General features: G+C 46.2%; 5 protein-coding genes across 5 annotated transcripts; 2 read left to right on the top strand and 3 right to left on the bottom strand.

Moving 5' to 3' along the window:
- Nucleotides 1-62: 62 nt before the first annotated feature.
- Nucleotides 63-3,736, bottom strand: fut11 (fucosyltransferase 11 (alpha (1,3) fucosyltransferase)). Its single transcript, XM_068740312.1, has 5 exons — nt 3,714-3,736; nt 3,216-3,551; nt 2,752-3,132; nt 1,168-1,790; nt 63-1,001 (listed from the first exon to the last, which is right to left on the bottom strand). Exons 1-5 carry the CDS (start codon nt 3,714-3,716, stop codon nt 851-853), a joined length of 1,494 nt encoding a protein of 497 aa, XP_068596413.1. The 5' UTR covers nt 3,717-3,736; the 3' UTR covers nt 63-850.
- Nucleotides 3,737-5,334: 1,598 nt separating this feature from the next.
- Nucleotides 5,335-7,434, top strand: rab9b (RAB9B, member RAS oncogene family). The gene has a single exon (XM_068740164.1). It carries the CDS (start codon nt 5,340-5,342, stop codon nt 5,949-5,951), a length of 612 nt encoding a protein of 203 aa, XP_068596265.1. The 5' UTR covers nt 5,335-5,339; the 3' UTR covers nt 5,952-7,434.
- A 550-nt stretch (nt 7,435-7,984) lies between these two features.
- Nucleotides 7,985-13,684, bottom strand: plp1a (proteolipid protein 1a). Its single transcript, XM_068740785.1, has 7 exons — nt 13,681-13,684; nt 11,626-11,812; nt 11,381-11,537; nt 10,852-11,020; nt 9,985-10,058; nt 9,827-9,892; nt 7,985-8,158 (listed from the first exon to the last, which is right to left on the bottom strand). Exons 1-7 carry the CDS (start codon nt 13,682-13,684, stop codon nt 7,985-7,987), a joined length of 831 nt encoding a protein of 276 aa, XP_068596886.1.
- Nucleotides 13,685-16,245: 2,561 nt separating this feature from the next.
- On the bottom strand, nt 16,246-19,324 carry LOC137895304 (protocadherin 20). The gene is made up of 2 exons (XM_068740786.1): nt 19,277-19,324; nt 16,246-18,774 (listed from the first exon to the last, which is right to left on the bottom strand). Exons 1-2 carry the CDS (start codon nt 19,322-19,324, stop codon nt 16,246-16,248), a joined length of 2,577 nt encoding a protein of 858 aa, XP_068596887.1.
- Nucleotides 19,325-21,127: 1,803 nt separating this feature from the next.
- On the top strand, nt 21,128-24,210 carry si:dkey-27i16.2 (regulator of cell cycle RGCC-like). Its single transcript, XM_068740787.1, has 5 exons — nt 21,128-21,137; nt 21,576-21,740; nt 22,358-22,438; nt 23,007-23,069; nt 23,587-24,210. The coding sequence occupies exons 1-5, from the start codon at nt 21,128-21,130 to the stop codon at nt 23,592-23,594; spliced, it is 327 nt and encodes a 108-aa protein (XP_068596888.1). The 3' UTR covers nt 23,595-24,210.
- The last annotated feature ends 3,106 nt before the right edge of the window (nt 24,211-27,316 follow it).

Genomic DNA, 27,316 nt, shown 5'->3' on the forward strand with positions numbered 1-27,316 from the left:
ATGAAGGACGTAGCTGTGAAACAACAAGGGGAACTCCGATATTCTACTAAAGCAACAGCAGATAGACGAGAAAATTGCTTTATTAAAAAAAGTGTTCAAATGCTTGTATTTGATACAAAATGATCTTGTTTGATTTATAAAAATAAAATAAAATGGAGTTTATTCAGTCTTGGTATTTGTGATAAAGATGCAGTAAGATGGAGTTACACGTTGTGAAAGGCATTATATCATTATTGCACGTAGATAAAGGGAGCATCAAGGAACAGAACAGATTGAGGGGTTGCATAATAAATCTGCCAGAGATTCACTAGATCAGTTCCTGAGAGCTGAAGTGACTTCCAGCAGGAGAGTTGCTTAACTTAAAGTCACCTTTCGGTATTGCATGGTGAAACAATATTGCCTATGCATAGCACCAGCGTGCTTTAAGACTTCGGTTAATAACCATCAGCTACCTGCCGAGTGACCGTAGAGAAGCTAACGCTGTTCCGAGGCTATCGGCTTCATGGTCTTCACACACAGTTAAGCACACTGCAGTAAAAACCTACCGTCCGTAACAATGTGCCTCAATGGCGCTGGATGCCGTTAGCATAAGCAATGAACATCGGTGGACTTGACAATATGTGCATATAGCACTTTAAGATACTCTTTAGCCATTACTGACATAAGGATAAAGTATCAGGTCATTTGAGTCCAACATCAAAATCGATATAATGGGAACATAACTCCTCCGAACGGGTGCAAAGGTTAGCTTGAATTCACCTTCTCTCCCTCGTTTGAGCAGGGAACGCGTAACGACACGCACCCCCGTAATCCTGGACGCGCTCCACGCTCCGTGACCTCGCGGCCTGCGTCAGCGTTTTCCTCTGGCTCGGCTCACGGAAATGTTTTGGACGTGCTTCCAGAGCAGCGAAGGCTCCGACTCGTTATGTCTTATCAGAGACTCCAGGCCCGCTGCTTGGTCCAAGCTCTGCCAGTAATCCTGAGGCCATGTTTGCAGCCATCTGCGGACAGATATACGAACAGATTAGTCTCATCACAGTGGATGCTTTAATTAGATAATTAAAATGAGGCGATTTCTCTCCCCTCGGGACATAGTTATTCCCATTTAAGTACAGACAGCGGACGGATGCGACTCCTGGCATAGCTACGAATTTAAGAAAAACTCGCCCGTCGTTTGCAGGCACGTCCTGGACGCGCCCGTACCCTGGGCTGGGCAGGGGGCACCCCATGTGAGAGTTGTTGGCCATTCTCGGCTGAGGAGGCGTCGTCTTCTTCGGGGCTTTCCTGTACGCTCGCTCTGCCGCCAGCCGCGCGTTCTCCTGGTCGCAAACGTAGCATTCGAATCCGTTCAAGTAGTTCGGCTTGCTCATGTCGTTGACCCCCCACTCGCGGGTTTCCAGAGCCTCCAGTAAATGAGCGTTAGTGACGCGTTTGGGATTCTTGAACTCCAAATACTTTGCGTATTCGTCGTCGTTCTCATCGAGATGTTTGAGGAAGTCCCCGAGCGCTTTTGGCGAGGGGAAGTCATCCACGACGACGACAGAGTGGCCGTTGGGCATCCAGTCGGCAACCGCAGAGGAGCCTCGATACACGGGAACGCAGCCCTGATGGAGGGGCCGCCACAGCTTCTCCGTCATGTAGTCTGGACACAGGCCGTTCTCCAGCGCCAGGTGGAACTTGTAGCGCGCGACAAAGTTCATAAAGTTCCGTTCTTCGCCGGTCGCGGTGGCCGTGTCTTCCAGGTGCTCGGGCAGGGGCTTGTTGTTCAAACATTTCCCGTACGAATCCACCTGCCGAGAAAATAGAATAGTTTGAGGCACGACGGGGATGGAGGGAATAATTAGTGAGGAGAAACCCTTTCAACTGAACTCTGGACACTGAGAGGAGTAAACAAACATCACATTATCGGCCACTATTTACACACCAAGAATGAAAGATGTTACTCTTTGTAACCCTGGAGCAGAGGCAAAATTAAAGGGTTTCATTTCAGACCCAATGGAGGATAATAAATAAACAAATTTCACTCAGGTTTAATACATTTAAAATAAGAGACAATCAGAGATTGCAGACCCTCGCCTCCAATAGACCATTCGATCTTGTGAGACAGTAAACAGGGCTTCCAGATCAGAGGGGCCAAACCTGCTCTAGCTTGCTGCTCCGGAACGGGAAAAGATACAACTACAACTGTAACATATATGAAACTAGAATGAACTATGAGTGTGCACACCAAATTTGAAGTCTCTAGCTCCAAAATTGAGGTCAGGGTGGACTCCTGAAAAATGCTGATTTTAGAACGAAAATTAGCTCTCAGATCCGGATTGTGATCCGGATCCGGCCGAAATTAGTCATGGTCATAGACCTTTAAGGAGTACTTATGTGGGATTTTTTTCAGATCCATACCGCCATATGTTTTGAAGAAATTAAGAAAAATGTCAAAAAGTGCCCTATCTCGCAATGTTAAAGAATCCTTTAAAAAAAGTCTAGAATCTGGATCCAGATCCGGATCAACGCCATTCTCGGGGAGGACCGAGCCACGGACAGAACCTTGCTTTTGTAAAAATTTCAAGTCGATTGGGTTACTAGTTTTTGAGTTATGCGCTCGGACAGACAAACAGACCCAATTGCAATACCCTCGCCTCCCCTTCGGCCGTTACAGCATAACAATTGTGGAATGATAATACTCAAAATTGGCGTTATAGGAATCGAAACTCGTGTAACAAACACCTCCCGAGCAATAAGTCCATACTTTACCTGAATGTATTTCATGAGCTCCTGGACATATCTGTTTCTGTCCGACGGCACGTCGCAGTGAGACTGCATGTACAGAACGGGGGCCAACCCCCCCCTCCTCAGCCGGTTCTTCTCCTCCAGGGACACGGCCACGGGCGTCAGCAGGTAGTCCAGCGAGGGCAGCCACTGCAGCGTCAGAGGGTAGTCCGACTCCCTGCGAAACGTGGCCGTGTAGTTGAACAGCTTGATCCCGGGGCCGTGGGACAGGACGTAGTTGTTCATGGGCGACTCTTCGTGGAACAGCGCCCACGTCTGGTGGCGGAGGCGAGGCAGCGGAACCTCGTACGCCCTGAAGTCCGTTCCGTAGAAGATGATGGATGCCGTCCGCTTGTACAGCTGGACCTTTGAAGACCAAACTCGAGGTTATTGGGGAACTGAAGCATCATTCCCTCTGCCCCCTCCCCCCCCCCCTCCCCCCCTGGTACCTTGCGGTTCCTTGTGACCATGCAGGAGGATCTGGCACAGTCAACACGCTCAGTGTCACCGGGAAAATGTGGGAACAGCCCCCCACTCCACCAGAGGAGGATGGGCAGCTCCTTGTTTCTTCTGTCGTCGCTGTTGCCGGGACCGACGTACGAGCCGATGGAGGCAAACTCCACGTCCGACAGAGCGCTTTGGGGCTGGAAGGCTCCTCGGTCTCGGTCCACCACATCCAGGTGAAGAGGATCGTCTGGAAAGGAGGCGAAGGAGACCCAGACCCAGCAGAGGACAGCGAACAGCCCCAGACACGCACAGGGCACCAGCCGGGCGCTCCCGGACATCTGGAAGGTTGAAAGGAACAGAAACGAAGGCTGGCTGTGTTGTTCTGGGTGACGTCATTTTAAATCGCTGCGACAAACAACCAGTAACATTAGCAGATGACCGATAAATCTCCGCCATCCGTGTCAGTGTTTGTTTCTAAATGCGCGCGCATTGTCTCCTACCATAGTTCCAGCCGGAAGCTCATTAGGACGCAGCTTTCCTACGGAAGGAATGTTGTTGATGCTCCCTGACTGACTCCAGGGCGCGGATTCTTCTTCTACGTTTCTCCTTTCTTTTCTCTTCTTCGCGTCTTACGCCTAAGACGGGGCTGCTACACAGCGCCACCTACAGCCGTGGAGTGTACATTGTAATTACATGTTGAATTTAACTCTAGAATGATTTCACCGTTAATTACATATGCCCAACGCCACACATATGTGGGAAGTAATTGCTAGTTAAGTGCTAACATGAAGGGATGTGCTTTGAAATGTCTTTACAAAGGAATTCCCGCTTGTGACTGGTGCGTTTTGTTGCCTTGAGATATAATCGGCAGAAAAAAATCCAAGTGAACAAAGTTGCCAGCAATAGAAATGAATAGCAAAAGGAAAACAATGACTCAATTTGCAAGGAAGAGAAGTATTTAGTATTTACTCTAAATGCAGCTACGTTCATACTACGGTGCCACGTCACCGTCGTTTATTTACGGACGTGCGCGTGCTGCTGCGGCACGGGGGCGCGCACGTCACCAGTCTGGATGTCTGGGAGGGGAGAGCACGCAAAATGAAGCTGTCAGAGCAGGGTGAGTAGCGAAAACCGGCATGTTTGTCCTGCGCGTTTCTAAAAGCATTCCAGATGTGAATGAATCGCTGAAATATTCGTAGCTTTGCTGCTTGAAATGCTTTTTTTTATTTTTATTATTGTTAATTTCTTGAGGCCACAACAAGCAGAGGAACGTCAACAAGCTCTGGGGCTAGCCGGCTAGCTTGGGAGGCTCGCTAAAGCTGCTAGAGCTAGACTATAACACTAATATCGTTTGTTGTATTGAGTTTTTTTTATTTATATCTTTAAATACGCGGCCTCTTATTGTTAGCTAAATTCCCGTAATGGCTAATCGTCAGCAGTCTAATTTGAGTTTCAGTAGCCAGACCTGGTTGCGAACAGGCGGCTCCGTATTTCTGGCGTTTCCAGTCACGACTGTTGCTCTTCTGTTTACGCAGCTCATCAGAGTTCTGTCTGAACTGTGTGGTTCCTAATATATATATTTGAAAGCATGGCGCATTCGCAGACACCCCTGAGCCTGTATTAGTATGCAGTTCTGTAAAATCCCAATCAGAATCGGTTTATCGTCAATGAGGGTTCACAGGCATGTAACAGTAATGACTAAGTTACAAAAAACACACAAGTACAGAACGCATCACAAAACAGCAGCATCAGGAGTGGATACACAGATGTGTATTAGCAGCAGTAAAACGAATATAATCGCGCGGTGCAAAGAGACGAGACCTTCGCCAGACATCTCGGTCCTTCACCCCTGACATTAGTCAACCATTACACGTCTCTGGTAGCTTCCATCTGTTATCAGGACGGTTGATAGCGCTGCTGTATCGCGCTATCTACGCTTAGTTTTGGTTCTAGTGTCTCTATTCTCACATCTTTCAGCGGTTAGTTCCATTTCCCTTTGACTGCATCTATACTTGTTTCTTCCTCTTTCTAGGTTCCTTTGACCCTGCCCACCTGGTGTGGATGCCAGAAACCCACTGAGGAGGCCTCGCTGGGTGGGGGGTGGGGGGTGGGGGAGGAGAGGAAACATGATGACTGGAAAGAGTCTGCTCCTGAAAGTGATCCTTCTGGGTGACGGCGGCGTGGGCAAGTCCTCTTTGATGAACCGCTACGTCACGGACCGCTTTGACTCCCAGTCCTTCCACACCATCGGCGTGGAGTTCTTAAACCGGGATCTGGAGGTGGACGGCCGCCTGGTCACCCTTCAGATCTGGGACACGGCGGGCCAGGAGCGCTTTAAGTCTCTTCGCACGCCGTTCTATCGGGGCGCCGACTGCTGCCTCCTCACGTTTGCCGTGAACGACCTGCAGAGCTTCCAGAACCTCGGCTGCTGGAAGAAGGAGTTCATGTACTACTCCGACGTCAAGGAACCCGAGCGGTTCCCCTTTGTTGTGCTCGGCAACAAGGTCGACGTGGAGAAGAGGGAGGTCGGGGAGGACGAAGCGCGGGCTTGGTGTGAAGAGAACGGCTGCTGCCCTTACTTTGAGACCAGCGCTAAGGACGACACTAACGTCACGTCCGCGTTCGAGGCGGCCGTCAGAGAAGTCCTGGCTGCTGAAGACCACACTGACCACGCGCTTCTGAGTAGCACAATTGATCTCCATGGCAACCGCAAAACCCCTCGCAGATCTTGCTGCTGATCGGTCAGGTTTGAATCCACCTCGTCTCAAACGCGCTGGTGGCAGTAAGTTATTGCTCATGCTGTACGTACACGGCACTGGACACGTCCGAGCCACCGCTATCTAGGTGGCTGAATTATTGCTCTAGGTACCAGGCACACGTCCTCCTTTGTACTCTACTCTGCTTCTAGCAGCGTTGCAGAGAACCGTCGTCACCCAGCTCTACGTCAGTCTGCCTATGGAGTTCTTGAAGAGCATTTATTTGAATTTAAGTGATTACGAGTTTAACGTCCAGTGAGAGAGAATCACTAACCCCGTCTGGACTAGCACACCCCGACCTATGACTCGGCAACATGCGGCTTGCTCTGGGTTTCAGATAGACCCTTAATGCAGCAGCGTTTTTATTGTTATGGGATGTGGGGAGCGATGCGTTTACTGGGTAGGGTGGGAGTTAGTGGTCCCCGTTTTGGTACTTTGACCAATATGATTGGAGGTACGAGGTAGTTAAATGATGAAATAAAACTCGTCTTCAATGATGAGGAAATTTGGAGCTTCAATTTTGCCGCTCTGGCTTTAAGCACCGGGTACGAGCCGTTCTGGTTGGGACTGTTTTAGCTATTGACTATTATGCTGTATCCATTTCCACTGCGCTGCCGTGCAGCTGGAAGGGTCAGGTGTACGAGTCGGATATCTTCAGAGCCTGTTTACTAGGTAAGGTTCAGTGTTATTTAAACGTGATGACATAATGTTGCTTTCCTGTTGTTGATCAACTGCTTTTAATTGTAATTTTTTTTGGCAGACATGTCCGTCCACTGCTGATGTATAATATAGAGCTGCATCATCTACATTAGGCTTCTATGTTGGATCAAGGGCTGATTAAAGCTAGTGGAAGCTACATTTACTAGCATTAACAATCACGTATTATACTGTATGTGCATTACACACCACCCTGTTCATTCGGTGCTGGATGTAACAAGTATTATAAATTAATACTGTGAAGAGAAAAGGGTATTTTGAAAAAAAAACTTGTAGGTGAATTAATTAAACCAAATGAGGTCCATTTGCTATTTGTCAGTCCATCAGTTTTGTCCTGTTTAAATGATGTAGCCGACCAGTGTTTGACTGAAATCTGGTTTGTCTGAGAACCAGTGGGTACTTCAAAGCTGGGTAGCATGAAAACAACTGTTTCATTTCACTGCGGCCCTGTGTCAGTATTTTGTTTTTATTTATGGATGTTCATATTGATTGCTTATGTAAGCTGCAAAGGGCATTAATTTTATAATGTGCAAAATGACTGAGCATCTGTTTCACCTTCAGTGTTTAACCCACGAGTGTGGTTTACGATGTGTGAAAGTCAGACTGGTGATCCTGATTATGAGTTGGTCTAACGGGGAACCTCCCGAATCGCTGTTTTTTGCACTACAGAGGATACGACTGGATATTCCAACTCGCTGGCAAAATTGTGTTTTCTTTCCAGTGCTTGGCGACGAATAAAACACAACTTACCAAATGTCTGCGTTTTGTTTTTGTGCTATGAAAACATGTGGCAGCTGAAATTAATGTAACCATTTTCAGGCTTAAAAGTATTTTTTAAACCGAAACTAAACCTGTATTTGACCATTTTTACCATCAGAGGTAAAAAGTGTTGACGCTAAGCCGTAAATCGAGGGTCATTTGTTTCTGCCCCAAAATGCACCTTATTTAGATTTGAACACAAGACCCTGAATGTTCTTGGATGACAAAGCTGTGTAAATGTTTATTTCCACTGATTGTGAAATTATATCTGCAAGACAAAAAAAAGTCACATCTACTTATTAAACAAAATTTTAAATGTTTGAACAACAATTGTGCAGACGGTTTAGATTCTGTAGACACTGGTCAAACGCAGAACATTAGAGGAAATAAGCTAAAAATAAAGTTCCCAGCTTCCCACCATTTTGAAACTTAAAATGTAGCACATGGATAGCCTTTATTTTAATAAAGTAATTCCCAATAAATTTAAACTTTTGATTTTTGTAAATTTTGATGCCCAGCTGTAGAATGATCCTGGACATCTAGAGGGGCTGGCAGATCTCAGATGAGGATGCAAGGTATGGAGAGCAGAGTGTTGCTCCGCTGTCTCTCTGCAGCCTCCCATACAGGCTGTAGCCTCTGCTCTCCTCTTTCGCCCTGCGCCTCAGCCTCCTCACATACACCTGACTCACAGCCAGGTTCAGGGAACAGAGCACCTGTGGACACGAGGAGAGAACACCAAACACCTTACGAAACACCTCGGCCCTGAGACGAGGCAGGACGCCAACGACAAAGTTACCAGAAGATAAACTGGTTTTATGTCAGAGGTATGCTGCTGCACAAATGCGTTCAAGAATATTCTCTTTATTATCAAATCTTACTAACAAACAATTATCAAACAGCCTTTAAATACATCACTCAAAGCTGAGTAAGGCTTCAGCCAATGAAATAATCTAATCAACACTGTAAAAGGTTTTGTTAGTAATAATAAAAGTGTAAAATTGGTAGTAAATTCTGCTACAGTCAGTAAGAATGTGTTATACAATAACTACAACAACATTCCTATAGAATTAGAGACAAGGCAGCTCGATCTCTGGAGACGCACCTCAGACACAAACAGCAGGAGAACGTCCACCTCAATAACGCCTCAAATAAAGACGAATGAAATGAGGTCACTTAATAGGTTAGCATTATTGGGTGGAGGTGGGGGTCACGCAGCAGTGTGCATGCGTGTGTGGTTGCTCCCCCAGAAGAGCCGCATTGATGCTGCAGAGGTCTCTTTGCCCGGAGGACCCCCTCCCTGCCATATATATAAAGGGACCCTTCCGCACACTTAGCACAGGTGCCCCCACAACTGGCTCCTTATTGGCCGCTTTTGAAAATGGACATGACTCCATTGTTGAGGCTTTTCACCAGCCCGTGAGAAAAGTCCCGAGGGTCAGCATGAGACTGCAAATGTGTGCCTGTCTTTCACCATGGGAACCAGCTGTAGTGCACGGTAACCGTGGTGATCTACAATCCCTATTCTCTGGAAGTGTGTTGCAAGTGGATGGTTATTTTGAGCATGTTAATTATTAATGATGTTTTAACTGGGATGCCAAAATGAATTTTGTTACTAATCTCAGGAAGCAGAAAGAGAAACAATCTACAAATATTTTATACGGACGTCAAAATACTGAAGTATGACTAAACGCAGCAGATGAATCTCGCACCATGCGCGCACACACACACACACACAAACAAAGCTACGACATCTCATGGAATACAAATCATTTCAACAAGTAAAAAATATAAAGACAACATGTTTAAGAGTCCTGGTGGTTCTGTGCAGAGGACGTGGAAGAAACTGTGTTGCCATCCCCGTGCTGTTGGTGACGCAGCGATATGGGAGACAGGAGAGGAGAGGCGAGCCTAACACCGTGCACCTATGCCCTTTCGCCCCAGATACCGCAGAACTGCAAAGTTATAGGTGGTTGAAGCGGTATACGTCAGCTACGGAAGCACAAACAAACAGGAAGTGTCAGGACAGAAGAGAAAGTAAAACAGTTCATTTTTACACTGCAAAAAAACACATACACAAATCAATCAATTACTAATGGCTAAAACTTCAGAGCAGTTCCCGTCATTGTACGAGAGCCACTGTTATGAGTGCTCCATTATGCTGACTGGAAAGCCACCAGACATTACAGCATTGTCGTGACGCGTAGGCTGAGGAGGAGGAGGAGGAACAGAGACTGATAGTGCAGAGGTCATCGCTCATGGAGGCCGGACATGCCTTCCCCACCTACGCTCGGAGCGTCATCGAGTCACATGAGCCACAACACTATTGTGCCCTGCTGTGAAGACAAAGCCAGATCGACCTCGGATGAAGAATAATCACTCACCAGAGCCAAGAGAGTGATGCCGGCCCCAGAGAAGGCAGCGATGTAGAGGTCATAGGTCATCCGGTACTAATGGGAGGAATGTTTCCCATTAAGGGTGATGCTATTGTTTCATATCAAGGACCGTGACAAATACTACTACGTGTATTGTACAGCGTTACCTCTCTGGTCTTACAAACAGTGGACAGAGTTATTCCACAAGCTTTACCAGGCACTGCGTTCCATGGCAGGAGCCCTGTGAACATCAGATTACACTATTCAGCTCAAGCTCGCACAGAAAACTATTAAATATTCTGTATTCATGTTGTCCACATGTCACGTGAAAATACATACATTTAAATTCCTAGCCTTTTATTTAACTCAAACTCCACTGGTTATTACTTAAGATGTAATTGTTAAAAGAAAATATGTCACATAAACGCAGGTTAATTTCTAAAAACAATATTCACGTCGTCGGGACAGTCCGTGGAACCAACTCAGAACAAGCAGGCCCAAGTTCTTGTTCAAGACGATTTCACAGACAACAGACTGCTGCAGGTTTAACCTCAGAATAAACTGTAATAATCTCGATGATCCCCGAGTTTTCATCTGGGTCCATCACCGGGTCTCATGATGTTCCCATTAGCTTCAGCTGTACTTAATGCTAATTGTCACCAGATGTTACAAGAGCAGCCCACGAAAGCAAGACGGTGAACGTGGCAAACATTACAGCAGATAAACACGTTGCTATTTCCATTGTCTGTAGTTTAACATCTGTCGCTGAAAGCTAGAGTATAAGATTGAAGAATTGGACTTTGTTTTTTTATTTAGACATACATTTGTGACTCGCACTCATCCAAACCCAGTAAAAAAATAAAATAAACAAACAGTATCAACAATCTATAATACCAATTTGGTCAAGATAACTTTTAAGTCACGCAGGTAGATGTAATCGTTTATCGTCTTCCATCTCAATCAGCAGGCGATTGATTTAGTTGTTTGCTTTTACGCCGTGTAACCATGGCAGCCGTGAGCAGAGGTCTTCTTACCATATTGCCTCGCATCGACACAGAGCTGGTTGATACTGGCGGGGGTCTCAGTCAGAACATCAATAGTGCGGCACGTGGCATCCATGTTGTAGCAGAAGTAGACGGGCAGCGCCGAGAAGGCAAACACCAACATCCACAGAGCGGCGAGACAATATGTTATCACTATAAACTGAAAAGAGAGTAGGCAGAAGAAACGTTAGAGTGCATAATCAGAACGAGCCCATGCAGATAAGTAATCTAAGAGAGTGCTTTTATGAGCAGTGACTCACTTAGCGGCCACATTTCCTATCTTCTAATAAGCTTAACTCACTTTCTGTCCTCCTACCCGTCTCCCAGCAGCCATCCTCCTTTTACACTCAGACTGTACGCTTATCTTTGCATGTACCCAAAAGTTTTTTTTTTTTTTAGCAGCTTTAAGATTTTCGGCTCAGCACCCCACCAGGGAGTGATACGACTATTAATCCCATGCAATCTCTCAATCCCCTTTACTCGCGCCCCCCCCCCCCCCCATCCCTCTGGGCCCTCTCACCGAGGAGCTGAGGCAGCGGCCGCACATGGTGCTCCGGAACTCTCCGAAGGTCTGCTTGGCAGCGCTTGTGGTGTAGAAGCCCTCGGCCAAAAGCACGATGCAGTAGAGGAAGAAAAACGAGGCCAAGCCGTAGATGAAATACTGGAAGTACTGAATGCTGAGAAGAAAGCAGAAACGGAGAGAGAGAAGTCGGGATTAATAGAGAATAGAGGATTAAAACGACGTCGCCGAAGGCCGCCGCTCACATGTAGGCGAGGGTGATGTAGTCCTGAAGGTTGCGGGCGAAGTAAGTCTCGATGAGTCTCTCCGTCTCGGTGAGCGCCTGGTGTCCACAGCCGCAGAAGAGGGCAATGCCGGAGAAGCAAAGCAGCGTGGCGGCCAGGGAGCAGTACGGCACCCGACCCAAGCAGCGCAAACAGCAGTCATAGCAACCTGCGGGTCAGGGTGCAGCACCGGAGACATCAGGGCAGCAAACCTCCTCAAGCGCCATGGCCGACAGCTCATTTAATACGGACGACCTGTGAAAGTGTCACTTTAACCAAATCACTGACTCAGCTCTGGCGGTAATCACTCACCTCATTGTCTGGTTTCATTTGCTATGGTTTTCATACATTTGCCTTCACCATGAAATATAAATGTACTTCCTGTATTGTTCAAACAATTATTTTTTGGCGATTATACATATATATGGTGTCATTTATGTCCCGGTCCTTCAGTCCCTATCGTCTCCATCTCTCTGTCTCCCCTCAACCAATCAAAGCAGGGGGCCGCCAAAGAGGAGTCAGATATCTGCATACCTAGATAGCATTTTAGTTCTCTTCAAAAGTTTAACCAGTCCTTTATAAAATATTTTCTCATCCAGTCTCCTCACTATGGATCAAGCTGCAGCTGCTAAACATTGATCCCTGCGCATTCTCCCAGAAAGCCATGTGTTGCTTGACTATGATGCCAAGGCCGAGGAGATGGGGACGTCTTCTCCGACCCCGACCAGCACCCTGACTCCATTCATCAGCAAGCATGGAGAGTGTGAGAAACGGGGGGGGGGGGGAGGATGGAGAGGAGAGGTAAAGTGAAAGAGAGGCTGCTTTTGTGACTGCAGAGACAACGGTCTTTGTCCCGCAGCATCATGGGGGGGGGGGGGGGGGGGGGGACAAGGCCCCCCAATGTCAAGCAAACAAAGAGCAGAGACTCCTCTTTGCACAGATGCAAACACGCACTCATTAGACTTCCTTCTGAGGAGACACAGGAGTGAGAAAACGATAGTGGAGAGCTGTCTGTGCTGGAAGAGGATGGAGAAGCCAACCCGTGAACAATCGATGGAGCTCTGTACCACAACGTACGTGCACGTGTGCTTCCACCCAGCTACGCAACAGATGCAGACAGTCTGTGGCTGGTACCGTTAGAGCGAACACAAATGGCAGGCGGGGCAAAGAGATAGCCGCGTAATTGAACACAACACGAGTTGTGTTGTTTGGGCATGCGTACTAGTGTGTTGGGCAATGTGGACTAAACAAAGTAGGAATATTTTTGACCTGAAGCCACCAAAATGATCAACATCTAGTTGTTCTTTCTTAAAACATGACAGATACTATAGAGTCCTGATCAATAATCATTGCTAATGATTGATACATTAAACATCATGCAAGCTTTTTTTGTAGAACAAAAATCCCCTATTTTTCTCTAGGCATGAACCAGGCCTGGCCAGGGGATGAAAACAAAAGTTTTTTTTCTTTACAACAGGATTCAAGTAAACATGTTTTGGATGCCTGCTGATCAATAATACCTCACTGGACCCAGAACGTGGAGCTAAAACTAGAGTCAAAGCGTGGAATCCTGGAGTCTTCAGGTCCCACCTGGCGCTAATTAACTAATTGATGACGTCAGCAGCCTGAACAAAGAGAAAGAGAAGCTTCCGGGAATAAACCTGCGGTTGTGGCTCCAATGAAAACACAGACCACGTTCCTTTGAATATATATATATAAAGAGGGGGGGCAAAGTCCAGCTCAGCAGAAATTGAGAAAGATTGCGACTGAAAGCAAATGCGACAAGGCTCATATGAAAGTAGTCCCGCCATCCCAAGCATGAAATAAGTCTCCTAATATCAGCGGAGCATCAGCCCGACCTCTAAACTGACACGAACCGTAATCACTCGTGATGCCCTCTCCCACAGTCCCACAGTCCCACTCCCACTCCCACTGCGCACTGTGCGCAGTCACGGCGGATATAATAACAGATCCGATCATGTGAAATCACCTCATATGCTAATAATAGAGATTATAATGTATCAGCGGCTTCCTCACCCATGTCGGAAGGATCCGTTAAATGCTCGTCGGGTCCCCGCAGCTGGTCCGCTGATGATGATGATGATGATGATGTGCGCAACTCGTCCGGCCCACGGAAATCAATCTCCAAGTCGTCGCCCCCCCCCCCCCCACGAGGGACAGACCCACTGGTCGCTTAAAGAAACAAGGCGTCCTTTCAGCGAACTTCGAGGCGTAGAGTAACGAAGGTCAAGGACCTTGACCTTCAATGAACGAAGGGAATTGAATTGCGCAAAAAAATAAAATAAAAATAAAAATATCAGACCTGCATGTTTTCTTATTAGTATCCTTAAAGTACAATTTACAGACAACGAATATGTGGGAAGCAACACCTTGGATTATGAAACAACTTGTGTGTGTGTGTGTGCGTGTCTCAGAAATAATCCACTTTGGGTAAATGCCAGCTCTTTGGCTACTTTCACACTGCAGCCAGAAAGAACTTTCAGCACTATGAACAGCGCAAATCGCATGAAATATGATCTTTTCAATTCTTGTTTGGCCCACAGATGAAAAATCATGTCTCTTTGCTCTTTCTGAGCACGCTCACATCGAGGTTTTGCCAGCACTGGAGGCCAAAATAAAATAAAAAAAGGGGGGGGGGGATCACTGCAAAGGCAGCAACAGCAACTCAGAGACGCGAGGTTGTAAATTCTATAGAGAAGTGAGAAAATATCTCAATCAAATCAGTTCTGTGCTTTTTTTTTGCATCCAATCTAAAAAGATTACCGACTATTACCGCGCGGATGCAAGAGTAACCAATACTAGAAATGAAAGACTCTGTCATCTTTGTAAAAAATATTTTGATCTTTTCTATATTGTTCATCAAGATCCTCTATGATGTCACCGATGTCAGATACAGGTCACAATGCATGCCAGATATGAACAGTCAAAGCAAAAGGGGGACTTCTCTCACTGTCAACGGTGTGAACGCAGCCGTGGGCTCCGTAAGATCACAAACCCACTATCAAATATTCATCACAAAATAGATCATCCAAGATGAGATGCGGAGCGGCAGCAGCAGGGAGGCGCCGCTGATCTCAGATGACCTCACGGTGGTGAGAGACCGGCCTCTGATTCATCTCGGCCCTCTGGCCCGTGAATAAAGCGCTGGCCTCATTTATACACAGTAGATGGCAGGCTTTCTCCTGCCACCGTGAATCAACAGCAGAAGGCACACGGGGAGTCCCCCCCACAATGCTGCTCATTTTTAAAGACAGTTTTGTCATGAAGCATATCCAAACACAGCGCTTTAAAAACATTCCTTTTTTGAGCCTGTCTGGATATATATATATTTAGATATTTTAATGTACTGGAATCTTGGCAATCATGAATTAAAGAAGCATCTTAATATGAGGAATTATTCTATAATTTATCCAGATGGGAAATTATCCTAATTTGAAGATGCTTCTTTAATTTCGCTATGGTTCTGTTATTTCTAATGCAATCCGTCCCACATTACAACCCTATTAGATTATTTAGGTGAGAAATCCTCAGAGAAGCGCGGCTCATGTTATACAAGCCTTGTTCCCCATTAACCAGGCTGTTATACATGGTGTTTTACGGGCGTTGACTCGCGGCTCTCCTCCTTTCCTAAAAGGCTCGCTGAATACTTTATGACACTGTAACAATAAAAGATGTTTTCTTTGGAGAATTCTCAAACTTTAGCCTGCCCTCTTTGTGTAATTGTGTGTTCAGATTTGTGACCAGGTTTTGCCCTGACTCGTTATACTTTATGCATCACTTCATTTGGTTTAACAATGCAATTGCTCCCCAGCTTACGCATGAATCGGTGGTGATGCCTTCTGAGAAGATTTCTTATAAGGACACTGTGATTTCACTCCAACATCTGTGTCTAGAACACTAATCCTTAAATTACAGTGCTGTACATTAGGTTGTCTGCCTTTGGGTGACATGCAGCGCCATGGGTGAGAAGAAGCGCTATCAGGTAACAGGTGTGGGGCGGCGACTTGAGACGGCGCTTCTTCCCTCCTGTTCACAGCTGTGCTCCGCCTCCCGCGGTCATCTCAGAGCATCATATTGTAAGACTGTCAGCTCCCCGCCGAAGGAACATTAAACCCAATTCACTGTCTAAATATCCGAGGCACCCTATCACTCAGAGATGGAAATCGGAGAAACCCTCAATCAGCTTAACGGACCCCTAATTTCATTCTACTTCTTACTGCAGGGGCCATGGAGCCGGATCCTTATAGATTACCGATACTGCTGCTTTCACAAAGCTTATTGTGATGGGTTCTGTTTACATCAAGACTTTCATTGTAATTATATATTGCTTTGATGCCAAAAGGAACAAGTCTCCACTCGTCAGAACAAACATTCCTGGTAACTCGCCGGGATCTTTATCAGACAACTGTGCAACTTTATTTCCGTCAGTTGGAACACATTGTGCATCAGGATAATCCAACTAGATATAAAACACAAGAAGCTTTTTTTTTTTTTTACAAATATTCAGAATGCCTCTAATGCCAAGGCTGATTTCATCCTCGACACAGTGAGACTGGGGATTGTGTGCGCTGTTTTATTGTATTAGTCGTCAGGGTAATATTTGTCTCTCAGCCTAAGTGGGATCTCATTCTCTTCGCTGCGCCCCTTCTTGTTCTGCAGACGTCTCCTCCTCTGCTTCAGGTGGAAGACAGCTGTCACCACCAGCAGGCATGCTGATGCCAGCAGCATACCTACGCCGACTAACAGCGTCAGCCGAGCAGACCTGGTGTCCTCCACTTCACAGATGGAGGCCTTTGAGGGAAACTGAACCATGTCATATGTCCCTGTCCAAGTGGGCTCCCTGTTCAAGTGGCAGGGCTCCATGCTCTCATTTATTAGCAGATTGACCCAGACAGTGGCATAAAGTGGAATTGGTTTCCCTCCATCCCTGACCACAATGAACAGATGATGCATTCCCAGGTCACTCCACAGAAGTTGCCGAGCAACAGTGATGTTTCCTGACCTTGACTCCACCTGGAAAGGACTGCTTGTTTGCACAGCCTCTGGCGCTGCTGCAGTGTATACAAGTTCTGAATTTAGCCCTGAATCCCTGTCAATGGCGTATATCTTTGTTACCATGGTACCTGTGATTGTTTCTGGGGAGACAGTCAGGCATGATGAGTTGCTGCTGGGAAGGATCACTTCTGGCTGATTGTCATTGATGTCCTCCACAAAGACTGTTACCCTGGCAATGGAAGTCAAAGCCACGGGACGCCCATGATCCGTGGCCAGCAGGTAGAGCTCATAGCGGTCCGCAACCTCACGGTCCAAAACAGTTGCTGTGTGAAGTGTTCCCCGGTTGCTATCCACAACAATTGGTCCGCTGCTGTTTACAGCGTACAACGCTATGTTCCCATTTTCGCCTTTGTCTAGGTCTGTCACCCCTATCCGCCCTGCCTGAGCGAACAGCGGTACATCCTCAGGAATGAAAAAGAGGAAGTGAGGGGTTTGAAAAACAGGTGCGTTGTCATTCTGGTCCAGAACACGAATAGAAACGGTGGCCGCCGACTCCAAGGGAGGAGAGCCGCTATCTCGTGCACACACGGTAAGTTTGTGTTCGCCCTGAAGTTCCCTATCCAGGGAGGCTAACACAGTCAGCTCACCGGTCATGGGGTCAATGTTAAATATGGTCGGCGTATATTCGTTCAACTTGTAGGTCAGCCTGCTGTTGGATCCACTGTCTGCATCTGTAGCTGAGACATGTTGCAGTGACATCCCCGGCTGGTTGTTTTCCTCCACCTCCAGCTGATAGTGAGGCTGGAGGAAGTGTGGAGCATTATCATTGACGTCTTTCACCATCACCGTGAACACATGGCTAGTCGGGGCAATCGCTGTCCCATCAGCTGACCTCCCATGCCCTGTAACAGTAACACGATATTCACTTCTAATCTCATAGTCTAGGGGTTTTGAGGTGGAAAGCAGATATTTGTCATTCTGTGGGCTTAGGCTGAATGGCACGTCACCCTCAATCACAAGAGAAGAGTCTTTACAGCTGCCGCCACTCTCAAGCTCTAAAATAGCTAATACGGTGGGGGGCTGGTTCTCTGGTAACACCATGGTCTGGTTTAGTTGTTCTGCTATGAACCTGATCCTTATTGTCAAGTCTTTGTTCACCTTGGGGAGCACAGACACGGTTACCTGCGCGACTGCTGGGGGGCAGCGATGGCCACTGGCTAACACTTTCAACAGCAGCTCCTCGGACTTCTCGCTCTGGAGGTCTTGAGCTAGTCTGATGCGTCCACTGAGTGTGTCCAGGCTGAAGAGTTCCCTGGCCCGCTCTGACACTTTGGGACTAAAGGAGTAAATGATGGCAGCATTTGGACCTGAATCTGGGTCTGTGGCTATAATCTGAGCAACCAACATGCTCTTGGGGGAGCCTCCAGGGATGTCGACACTGTGAGGCCTGTTAGAACTAAAGGTTGGACAGTTGTCATCAACATCTGTCACTGTCACTATTAAAGTTGCCGTAGCACTTAAAGGGTGTGAGGCACAGTCTGTTGCCACCAGCGCCATCTGATACAGGTCCTTTGTCTCCCTGTCCAGGGCGGTTTGCACGACCAGCACGATGGTAGGTCCATCTTCTTCAACCTTTAAACTGAAAACTCCGTCAGAGTCTTCCAGGTGGTACCGCAGCTCACCGTTGCTTCTGGCATCCCGGTCCTGAGCCTGGTGATCCAATAAGAGGCTGGTGCCCACAGCCACATCCTCAGAAACACCAAGGCGTATTTCACTGTTTTCAAAATGAGGTGCATTGTCATTGATGTCTTCTATGATCACAGGAAACTGTACAAGGTCTCCCGAGGGCCCCACGACCGCATTGTGTAGAATAATGCATTCCTTGGCTTTTGTCTCCTCGGGGCAGAGATCCTCACGATCCATCTTTTTCTCCGTCGTGTAGAAATTGCCTGTGTTTTTGTCCATCCACAAATATTCCTGGGTCAGAAGCTGGTATGGAGGTGGAAAATATTTAGTAAGTGACCCCGCGAGAATCCCAGGCTCCTGTTCCTCTGGGACAGAAAACCAGACAGAATCCCCAGGAATCTGCCGGAGATGGACCATAACCAGCAGATTCTGGTGGGAGAAGAGCAAAAAAAGGAAAGTCTGAAACATTCTGGAAGCACCAGTATTCTCAATTGTGGTTCATCTTCACTTGATGGAACACCATACTTTCCTTGAGGTAATAAGATTGAATCACATTTCTTCAGTCAACCCTTTTGAAAGGAGGCAACTGCACAGTTAAGGCAATGTGATGCTCTTCACTTTGCTGCAGCCTCACTTAGCCTTGCACACAAAAACTAACTCACAATAAATTTGGCGCTACAAAGAAACAAATGGCACATCAAAAACACACATTAATTAAAATGTATCTTAGTATGTTAAGCTTTTGAAAGGGCACCAGCGTTCACAAAAGTGAGACACTCTTCACTGCCGTTCCAGGTACTCTGTCACACATTCAGTGGTTTTATCGTTTTTAAAATTGCACACTAATGAATAACGATCCAGGTAACGAGAAACACCGAGCCAGTAATTAAATATCATCAGATCGGAACATCTTTGCATTTCCTTCACTGACCTGCAGCAGCCCAGCCCAGTTCATATTATGAGGAGTCTCATGGCCCATCGCCCTCTCACATGTTATCCAAGTTCCCTGGCAGCGAGCGAGCGAGCGCTGAGGACAGAGACGCCGACCTAAACCTGGATGGCTGAAGGCAGATTTTTATTGCAAGCCCCTCCTACCAACACTTACCTTGTGTGAGTGAATGACACAGGAGAAGATGGAGGAACAAACAGGTTTGTCTGCATGATTTGAACCCATACAGAGCAGTGCGTCAGCATGGCGCTTGTGTTATGTTAATCTCTTTCATACAAACTGTGTTAGGCAGGATTACTGCGTTAATACTAAACTTGTTTGCACACGTTTTTTAATAGCACACTTGGCACCTGTTTTATTAATTTTTTTAACTACTTCAGAATAATATAACAGCCTCTAAATTATGTTTTGCTCTCAGATTTGACTTCTGGTTTTCCCCTGTACACATTTTCTCGATCCCTTATCCTCGAGATCAAGAATTTTGAAACAAAACAGCAACCAGACAACATTCAGAGAGCGCAGATCTCCATTTATAACGAATATAAATACATTTTCTTTGTGCGGATAACAGTGCTAATGTTTTATGGTTCTTTCTGCACGCTTGGGACCATACAGGTGCTAGCTTCTTCTGCAGGTGAACACCGGTGGGAGTGTTTGGAGTGCAGTTCGTTTCAGTGGAAACCGTTGTTCCTTTTTTGCTCTATATTCATTTGATGAATTTTGTTACTTCCAACCAGGAGGTGATGTTTTAACCGCCATCTGTTAGTTTATAAAAAAAACTACACAATAGAGTTTCATGAAACTTGGCAGCGGCAAAGAAGAGCTCAATAAATCTGGGAATGACTACAGATAAAGAGGCGGATGATTCTTTAACATTGGAATCCCAAGGATCGTCATTCTGATGTCTGTTTGGAATTTGGATTAGGCTTTAATATAATTTAGATAAAAATATGTGGTGAAATCTGATGTCTTAAATTACCCAAGAGTGTATATTATAATATTCAGCCCATTCTGATTAGTTACATTTCAGACATGCATCCACTATAGCATACCAATAATGATGTAACTTTGGCTAAAAATGGCTATACTGCATTCTTAGTACTTTTAATAATTTGATTTTACAGAAATTGAGTCAGAAGATCAAATGGCCTCGTCTGCCACAGGGCCACACCGGCAAGACCACTGAGGACCTCTGTCGACAGAGCAGAGTACTGCACCACTACTGCGCAGGTATTATTCATTCACACATATTTTAATACTCTTTACTCCACACAGAGTCAATAATTTATTTACAAATTCACACAAAAGGGAATCACTGCAGGTAAGTAAAAATATCCCTGACAAAGTGAGGAGGCTCAGTCTATCCACAACAAACAAATAGTGAAGGGGCGGCTTTTGCTATTTAGGAACATTTGTTTTGTCTTTTTCTATATTTGTAAATTATGGCTCATTTGATGATGAAGCTCGGCTTGGCTTCCTCCAATAATTATTTTTGCTTGCTGTTGTCTATACTTGGTTACCACATCCGTGACAAGCCCCTCAGACATAACACCAGCTTTCATGCCTCGTCCTATTGCAGCTTCAGCTCAAATCAGAAGGATTCTCTTGAAGTCCAGACAAAGTTTCCAACAGCGACGTCATTTGCGTGTGGTTTTCCGGTGAACGCCCCGCCCACTCTTTCCGGTTCCAGCTCAGCGGCGAGGCCTCTCTGCGCTCTGATTGGCTGGGCCTGTCAGCCGTGTGACACATGCTTGACTTTAAACCGCTGGAGGCTGTCAGCTTGCAGCTCAGAGACGCGACAGACGGGCGGACGGGTCGGACCGCGGATGCAACATGTCCACAGGTGAGTCCCATTTATCCACGAACACCAAGCAAAGACCTCCTGACCGGAACCTCTTCAAATACTAACATTTTAATACAGATTTAAATCACAAATTACTTTTTGAGCAGAATGTTAAATAGTTTGAAAGTTGTTGACTGTATGTGTGTGTTCAGATATAATGTCCTGTGAGGCTTTTAGTAGCTTCTGTTGCATTCCCGTAAGGAACTTCTAAAATTAATCTATACATTTCCCATTATCTGCACAAAATAACTGCAATTTAGACTTGGATGTAACATTTGTTAGATTACAGTTTGTAGGCCAGATGCTTAAAAGTGATAACTTTGCTTTGCCGGAGTTTTTTTTTTGCCCTCTGAAACCATCTTGGATGGGACTCACGTTTTCCCTTCGAGTGGAACGTGATTCATGGGCTGTCTCCGACCGCTGTCACATTTTCCGCAGACTTGGAGCTTGAGCTTGGCGAGTTGCTGCATGAATTCCAGGATGTGGTGGAGGAGCTGAAGTCCCCTTCTCGAAGCCGACCTCATGCCTACCAGCACATCCTGCAGGAGGCCAAAAGTCGCACGGGAATGACTGAGGACGGCGGAACGGAGGACTCGGATTACAGTGAGTGACAGATTTGTTACCTGGGCCGCTGCAATAAGAATAATGTTGCTGATTGTTCATAGTGAGTGGGTGAGTGGGTGGGGGGGGGGGGGGGGGGGTAAAGCCTTTGTGATGCATCACTCGCAGGTGGGTGAGGTTGTGTAAAGTCTCTATCAGCCCAAACAACTGCAGCTTGACATTTTCAATTTGCGCAGAAGTACAAGAGGCCAGATCCCCGGACTGGAGTATCGAAGTGGCTGTTTTTGCTCATAACAACGGGGTTGATGCACCGGAATGAACTGCAGCTTTTAGATAACCTGTCTTCTGTAATTGTCTGCGGTTTTCGCTGCTTTATCCGTTGTGTTTGTCGACAGTTATGGGATGAAAGGAGAGAGCGTTTTTCTCTGCTCCCGTGCGTCGTCATTATTGTAACTCTGTTGCCCCCCCCAAGCCAAACGCACTCAAAGCAAGCATGCCTCTACCTTCTACTTCACTGCACGGAACAATCATTGTGTTCGAGGGTAGCATTGTGTTGCTGTTGTTGTCATAGTGGGTGTTGATCGTTTGCATGGGCGTGCCTTGCTGCTTGTCGTCTGTTTATCTCTACCCCCCCCCCCTGCCTCCCTCTCCCACCCCAGGCAGCGAAGCTTCTTTGGGGAACAGTTTGAACACCAGCGAGGAGGAGCTGCACACAGCAGGCGTAACGCTGGCACCGAAAGGTACGAGACTCCCATCGGCCTATCTCCATCCAGATAGCCCTGTTGTAGCAGCGATCACTATCACGTCTGCTCTGATCACTATCGCCGCCTCATGGATGCACACAACCCCCCCCAGGAGCTGGGAGCCCGTGTTTTTAACACAACAAAGCTCCTCCGTCTGCAGGTTTCCTGCTGAGGTTACTTGCGCGTTTGCATGTTGAGACTGGCTCAGGTGTGTTTGAATGACATTGGCTACCGTTACATTTCAAGAGGGTGACGAGGGGGGGGGGGGGGGGTCACTCACTCTGTTTACATGGAATACCTCACCATATTTGCAACAGCGGCCCCGGCTGGATCCAGTTTAAAATGTAAAGCTCGACATTACCTTCATTTTAAATTGTAGAAAAGAAGCTGACCCTTTTGTGCAGAGCCAAATGTTCAGTTTTTTTTTTTTTCTCATATCTGTTTCAGTGGCAATAACACAAAACTGAGCCACATTTCTCCACCAAAATGTTCCACTGCTGCCTTTTTTTCCCTTCTTCTTTCATCAGATTCTCAAATTTCTTGTCTTTCTCTCCTCTTTCTGCAGCCAAGCTGGGAGACACGAGAGCTCTTGAGAGTTTTATCAACATGTTGGACCAGGAACTTTCAGGTTTGTCTTTCGGAGAATTGCACCCGCTATCACTCAACCGATTCTTTACTCCCTTCGCACGTGACAAGCGCAGAAAGCTGCGGTTAGTAATGCTGGCAGACACTCACAGAGCTCCCATTACACTTTGAAGTAGTATTGTGTGGTGGAGGCCACTTGGGGTCTGCCCTGTGCGACCTCCCAGTTTATCTCTCCGCCCCTCTTGTGTGTAACTGTGTCTGGACAATCTGAACTAGCTTTTGTGATAAAGGAACACTTGACTACATGAGCAAGGTGCTTCTGCTATCAGCACGAACGCAGTGGTGTTTCAGATCTTGTGAACACAAGTCCTGTGAACACACACGAACCACAATAAAAGCAAAACATACATCTTGTGCTATCAGCAATCTAGACATAGCGAGAACTAATGTTACAGATGAATCATAAACCCCGCCTGCATCTTTACTAGGCTTCCTTATTCGGTGTGTGCCTTGGCTCGGCTTCTTTTTCTAGGTTCTTACCTTCTCTCTCCCTTTTGCAGAAATGTGAACGGGGTGAGGAAGCTGGCCATAAAGATGAGGGGAGGGGGGGGGGGGGGGGGCGAAGCAGGCTAGAGGCAACGGGGCCATGAAGGACCGGTGGATCTACACCAGAGCAGACCCAAGAAAGCAAAATCATCCTCTGGCTGCTCCGAGGGGAAAAGGTTAACATTCGAGATTTAAAAGGACATTTCCAAATTACGAACGCCCTAAGACCCCTGCAGTGCCACGACCCGTCGTCACGAAGACGTCCCTGCAGCATCGAATGCGGAATGTCTGACATATTCTTGAAATTAGACAAAGCTTCTGTCTGTTCAGCAAGAGAAAGGAAAAGCTGCGAGGAGTACAGAGAACGTATTTCATGCCCCATTTAAAATCCCTTAAAGGGCCCTAAATCCTGAGTGCCATTTTCAAGAGGCTGATCTTCCTTCAGCTGAAAATTACAAATGGCACTTTAACTCTAGACTAATTTTAAATTTGGCTGGTTTGCATTTGCCATGCATAATCGGCTTTTAATTCCAGTGTACAGTTCTTGTTAATATTCTGTCTTTTTTTTTATATACATCAAAGTGTTGTACAGATTAATGCACATATAATAAATAAAAAGAAATATTGTTGGGACGTTATTCCACTTCATTTCTTCTGTTGATTTGTGTAAAACTAAATCTAATCTAGGCTCAGACTGAGCGTGGATGAACTCCTGGCCTCACTGCCCACATCTGATTCAACGCATAGTGTGGAAAGCCCCTGACAGCACTGACAACAAATTATATTCAAATTGCCTACACTCTCACTCTCCCCTGAATGGACTGAGCCTACAGTCGCACCACATGAGCTACTTCTTTTTTTTTTTGTTGGCACCTCTGCTTCCTCTCTGTTTTGATTATACTTTGAGTTTCTCTGTTGCCACCATATCAGAAAACCCGTAAATTTAGCTCAGGCATCACGTTAAGGGAAGTGTGTCAGCCGTTCTCAGAGCAACAATGCTCATTTAGATTTTCTGCTGCGAGTCTCGCGCAGGGCTTCGGCTCTGCTATAACTTATTCCCACAAATCCGACCTCGGAGCAGGAGGAGGGGAAACTGTTCTGCTTTTTGCAGCTGGGAATTTTGGTTTCTTAACAGACTTTTGTTTCATGGTTGTGTTTAATTTCCATTATTTCACTGTAGTGAAGGTTTATTGAGTGTAATACATTTGTATGTTTCGTCTTGTCAGCGCTTTGCTTCTTGGGGAAACAGACGAGGCCAACGTGACTGCTGTGGTTGTGAAGTGGCGTTCACACCCGTGACTTCTGATTTTTGTCCATTTTTGGCGGAAGTGCACGCAAATATTTCCAGTTTACTGCAGAACTGAGTTGAGGATAAGGTAGAATGAGGAACCAATACAAACAATCTCTGAAATATTTAGCTGCACATCTTGTTGTACTCACATGAGACTGTTGAAGAGTAAAGGAAAACTTGGTAAAATAGATTTCGGGGTTCAGCAGATGGCCCATCATCTCTTCACCGGTCGGAGTGGTACATTATAAATGGGCTGCTTGTGTAGAGATGCCTTTCGCTGTTGTGTCAGTGGCAGCGATTAAAGGGAGGATGGCTGGACGTGTAAAACACTGTCTTTTGGCTGTTTGTGTCGCATTAAAAGACAATTTGTTCAGAAAGTCCACCATCCCAAACTCTACTTAAATATTTAACCCTGCTGCCTTGGGTTTGGCACTGGCCTCTGGGAAAGAAGGCGAATCCAGCCTGAAGATAAATGAGCTTAAAATTTGACAACATTTGAGAAGTACAGAGGAACAGTGGGACTAAAAAAAAGGAGAACGCGAGGAAAACCAGAGAGTTCAAACAGTAGGAAGACACAGAGGGGGTAACCTGCTCCTACCGCGTCGTCTGTTCTACTCAGAGAAAGGCCGGGATGACTGATTGAGGCCACAGCTGTTCAGGATAGTAACGAACAAAGTTTCCTTTGACATGATGGAGCTTCCCTTGCAAATGAAGGACACATCCTGTTTTCAAAGAAAGAAGGCAAGGAATTGCAAAAATGCATGGAATGTGGCGGAGTCTTCAAAATTCAGCGGAAATATTTATTTTTTTTGGTGCGGCATCGCTTCTCTGCTTTAATCCACACCGCCAATTCACTATATGCATAAAGTCAGCAGCATCTAATTAAGCGGTATGATTGTTGATTAGATTGCTCTTCAGGATCTGATGTAATATAACAGTTTGTCTCATGGGAGCAGCTCCCCATTGTTTAGCTAATTACTATGAGACCATCGTTTGACTGGCAGCCCATTCGAGTACGAGGCCAAAGCGTCAGCCAGTCTCCTTGTTTAGATAACCAACTGAACAGATGATGAATGAGGCGTTCATTCGCTGGCAATTTAAGATGAAATGTTATGATGAGATTGTGAGTGATGAAGAGGGAGGAAGACCCTTTGCTCCTCACCTATGGGCACAGGCGTCTTAGTAATAAATGTCACATGGACTTAAAATCTCTGCACACAGTTCTGGTTTGTTTTCAGCCAGTTAGCGAGCTAATGAAGATGTAATTGAGTATAGCGAAAAGGAGACTCTTATTATCAGACGATGAGTAAATGAAGCAGAGATATGGCCTGTGCAGCGAGGCTATCACGGCCAAGAGGAGCGCGGCATGCAGAGCACGCAGCCCTCTGTCATCTGCCTGATGAGAGACTGGAGCAACGCTGCTCCCCCGAGAGCTCCCCAAACGATCCCGGCTAACAACGCTCTCCCAAGGAATTAGCCGTCCGACACACACACACACACGCGGAACAACGGAAGACGCACAAAGCTGAGACCAGCCTGTGAGCCAGGATCAAGACTCAGATCACTGCTCTGGTATCGTAGCAGAACTCTCCAAAGGCAGAATGAGGCACTTTGACCGTAACACTGGATGTGAGATCATAGCTCTCCTCATAACCTCGTATCAAAACCGATTCAGATATTCAAGAACCATATGAATACCTGAGTGCAATAGTCCATAGCTTTATATTTCAGCCTTTTGGTTTTAATGTTTATTCCACTACTAGCTGAAATCCATGCATCTCTTTCTAGAGTATATCCATAAGACTTTTACCAACATTTCCTCCAGCACCATTGTTGACATCTGATTTCACTGAAATGTCCGAGCCACTGTTGGATGGATTGTCATGAAATAAGCGACCAGGCATTTGTGTTCTCCACAAATTAATTTTAATGACCTTGCGGATCCCCCCCCCCCCTCTCTCTCTCTCTCTCTCTCTCTCTCTCTTTTTGTTTTATCCATGTAACACCAGGCTGAGGTCAAAAGTTCATACTTTTGAGAAAAGGCCATGATGATAACGTTTCCATCATCTTTGGCTGTGTGCTACTTGTGTGTTTGTGCTCAATTAAATAGAAAATTGACAGTAACTGTAGCATCTCTCTAGCCTGGCTGACCGCTCGAAGCAGATTCAACTCAAGCCAGCAGTCACTCATCCACACAGTGGTGGCTGAGGCCATTATGTAAGGTGCAGAGGCCTAATCAGGAGCAACACCATCCACCCAAAGATGGAGCAACCACTTAATATCTCGCCCAAGGACACTTCAACCTGTAGCCTGTAGAGGCCAGAGATCTACCTGGCAACCATCCAGTTAATGGACTGTGAATATTAGCATGCTGATGAACGTACACTGTATATTACATAAGATAAGCATCAATGTGTTAGCATGCTGGTGTATTTACTTCAAGCAGAGCATTC

The sequence above is a fragment of the Brachionichthys hirsutus genome, chromosome 6 (assembly GCF_040956055.1).
Source record: "Brachionichthys hirsutus isolate HB-005 chromosome 6, CSIRO-AGI_Bhir_v1, whole genome shotgun sequence".
Classification (NCBI taxonomy): domain Eukaryota; kingdom Metazoa; phylum Chordata; class Actinopteri; order Lophiiformes; family Brachionichthyidae; genus Brachionichthys; species Brachionichthys hirsutus.

Coding starts and splice junctions, on each gene's coding strand:
- si:dkey-27i16.2 (XM_068740787.1), top strand. Junction 21,741..22,357: donor AACGGAGGACTCGGATTACA/GTGAGTGACAGA, acceptor CTCCCACCCCAG/GCAGCGAAGCTTCTTTGGGG. Junction 22,439..23,006: donor CGTAACGCTGGCACCGAAAG/GTACGAGACTCC, acceptor CTCTTTCTGCAG/CCAAGCTGGGAGACACGAGA.
- LOC137895304 (XM_068740786.1), bottom strand. CDS start 19,324: ATGGGCCATGAGACTCCTCATAATATGAACTGGGCTGGGCTGCTGCAG. Junction 18,775..19,276: donor ACTGGGCTGGGCTGCTGCAG/GTCAGTGAAGGA, acceptor TTCTCCCACCAG/AATCTGCTGGTTATGGTCCA.
- fut11 (XM_068740312.1), bottom strand. Junction 3,133..3,215: donor TGGTCACAAGGAACCGCAAG/GTACCAGGGGGG, acceptor TGGTCTTCAAAG/GTCCAGCTGTACAAGCGGAC. Junction 1,791..2,751: donor AGCTCATGAAATACATTCAG/GTAAAGTATGGA, acceptor TTTTCTCGGCAG/GTGGATTCGTACGGGAAATG.
- plp1a (XM_068740785.1), bottom strand. Junction 11,538..11,625: donor TACATCACCCTCGCCTACAT/GTGAGCGGCGGC, acceptor CTTTCTTCTCAG/CATTCAGTACTTCCAGTATT. Junction 10,059..10,851: donor TGTCGATGCGAGGCAATATG/GTAAGAAGACCT, acceptor TGATGTTCACAG/GGCTCCTGCCATGGAACGCA.
- rab9b (XM_068740164.1), top strand. CDS start 5,340: ATGATGACTGGAAAGAGTCTGCTCCTGAAAGTGATCCTTCTGGGTGAC.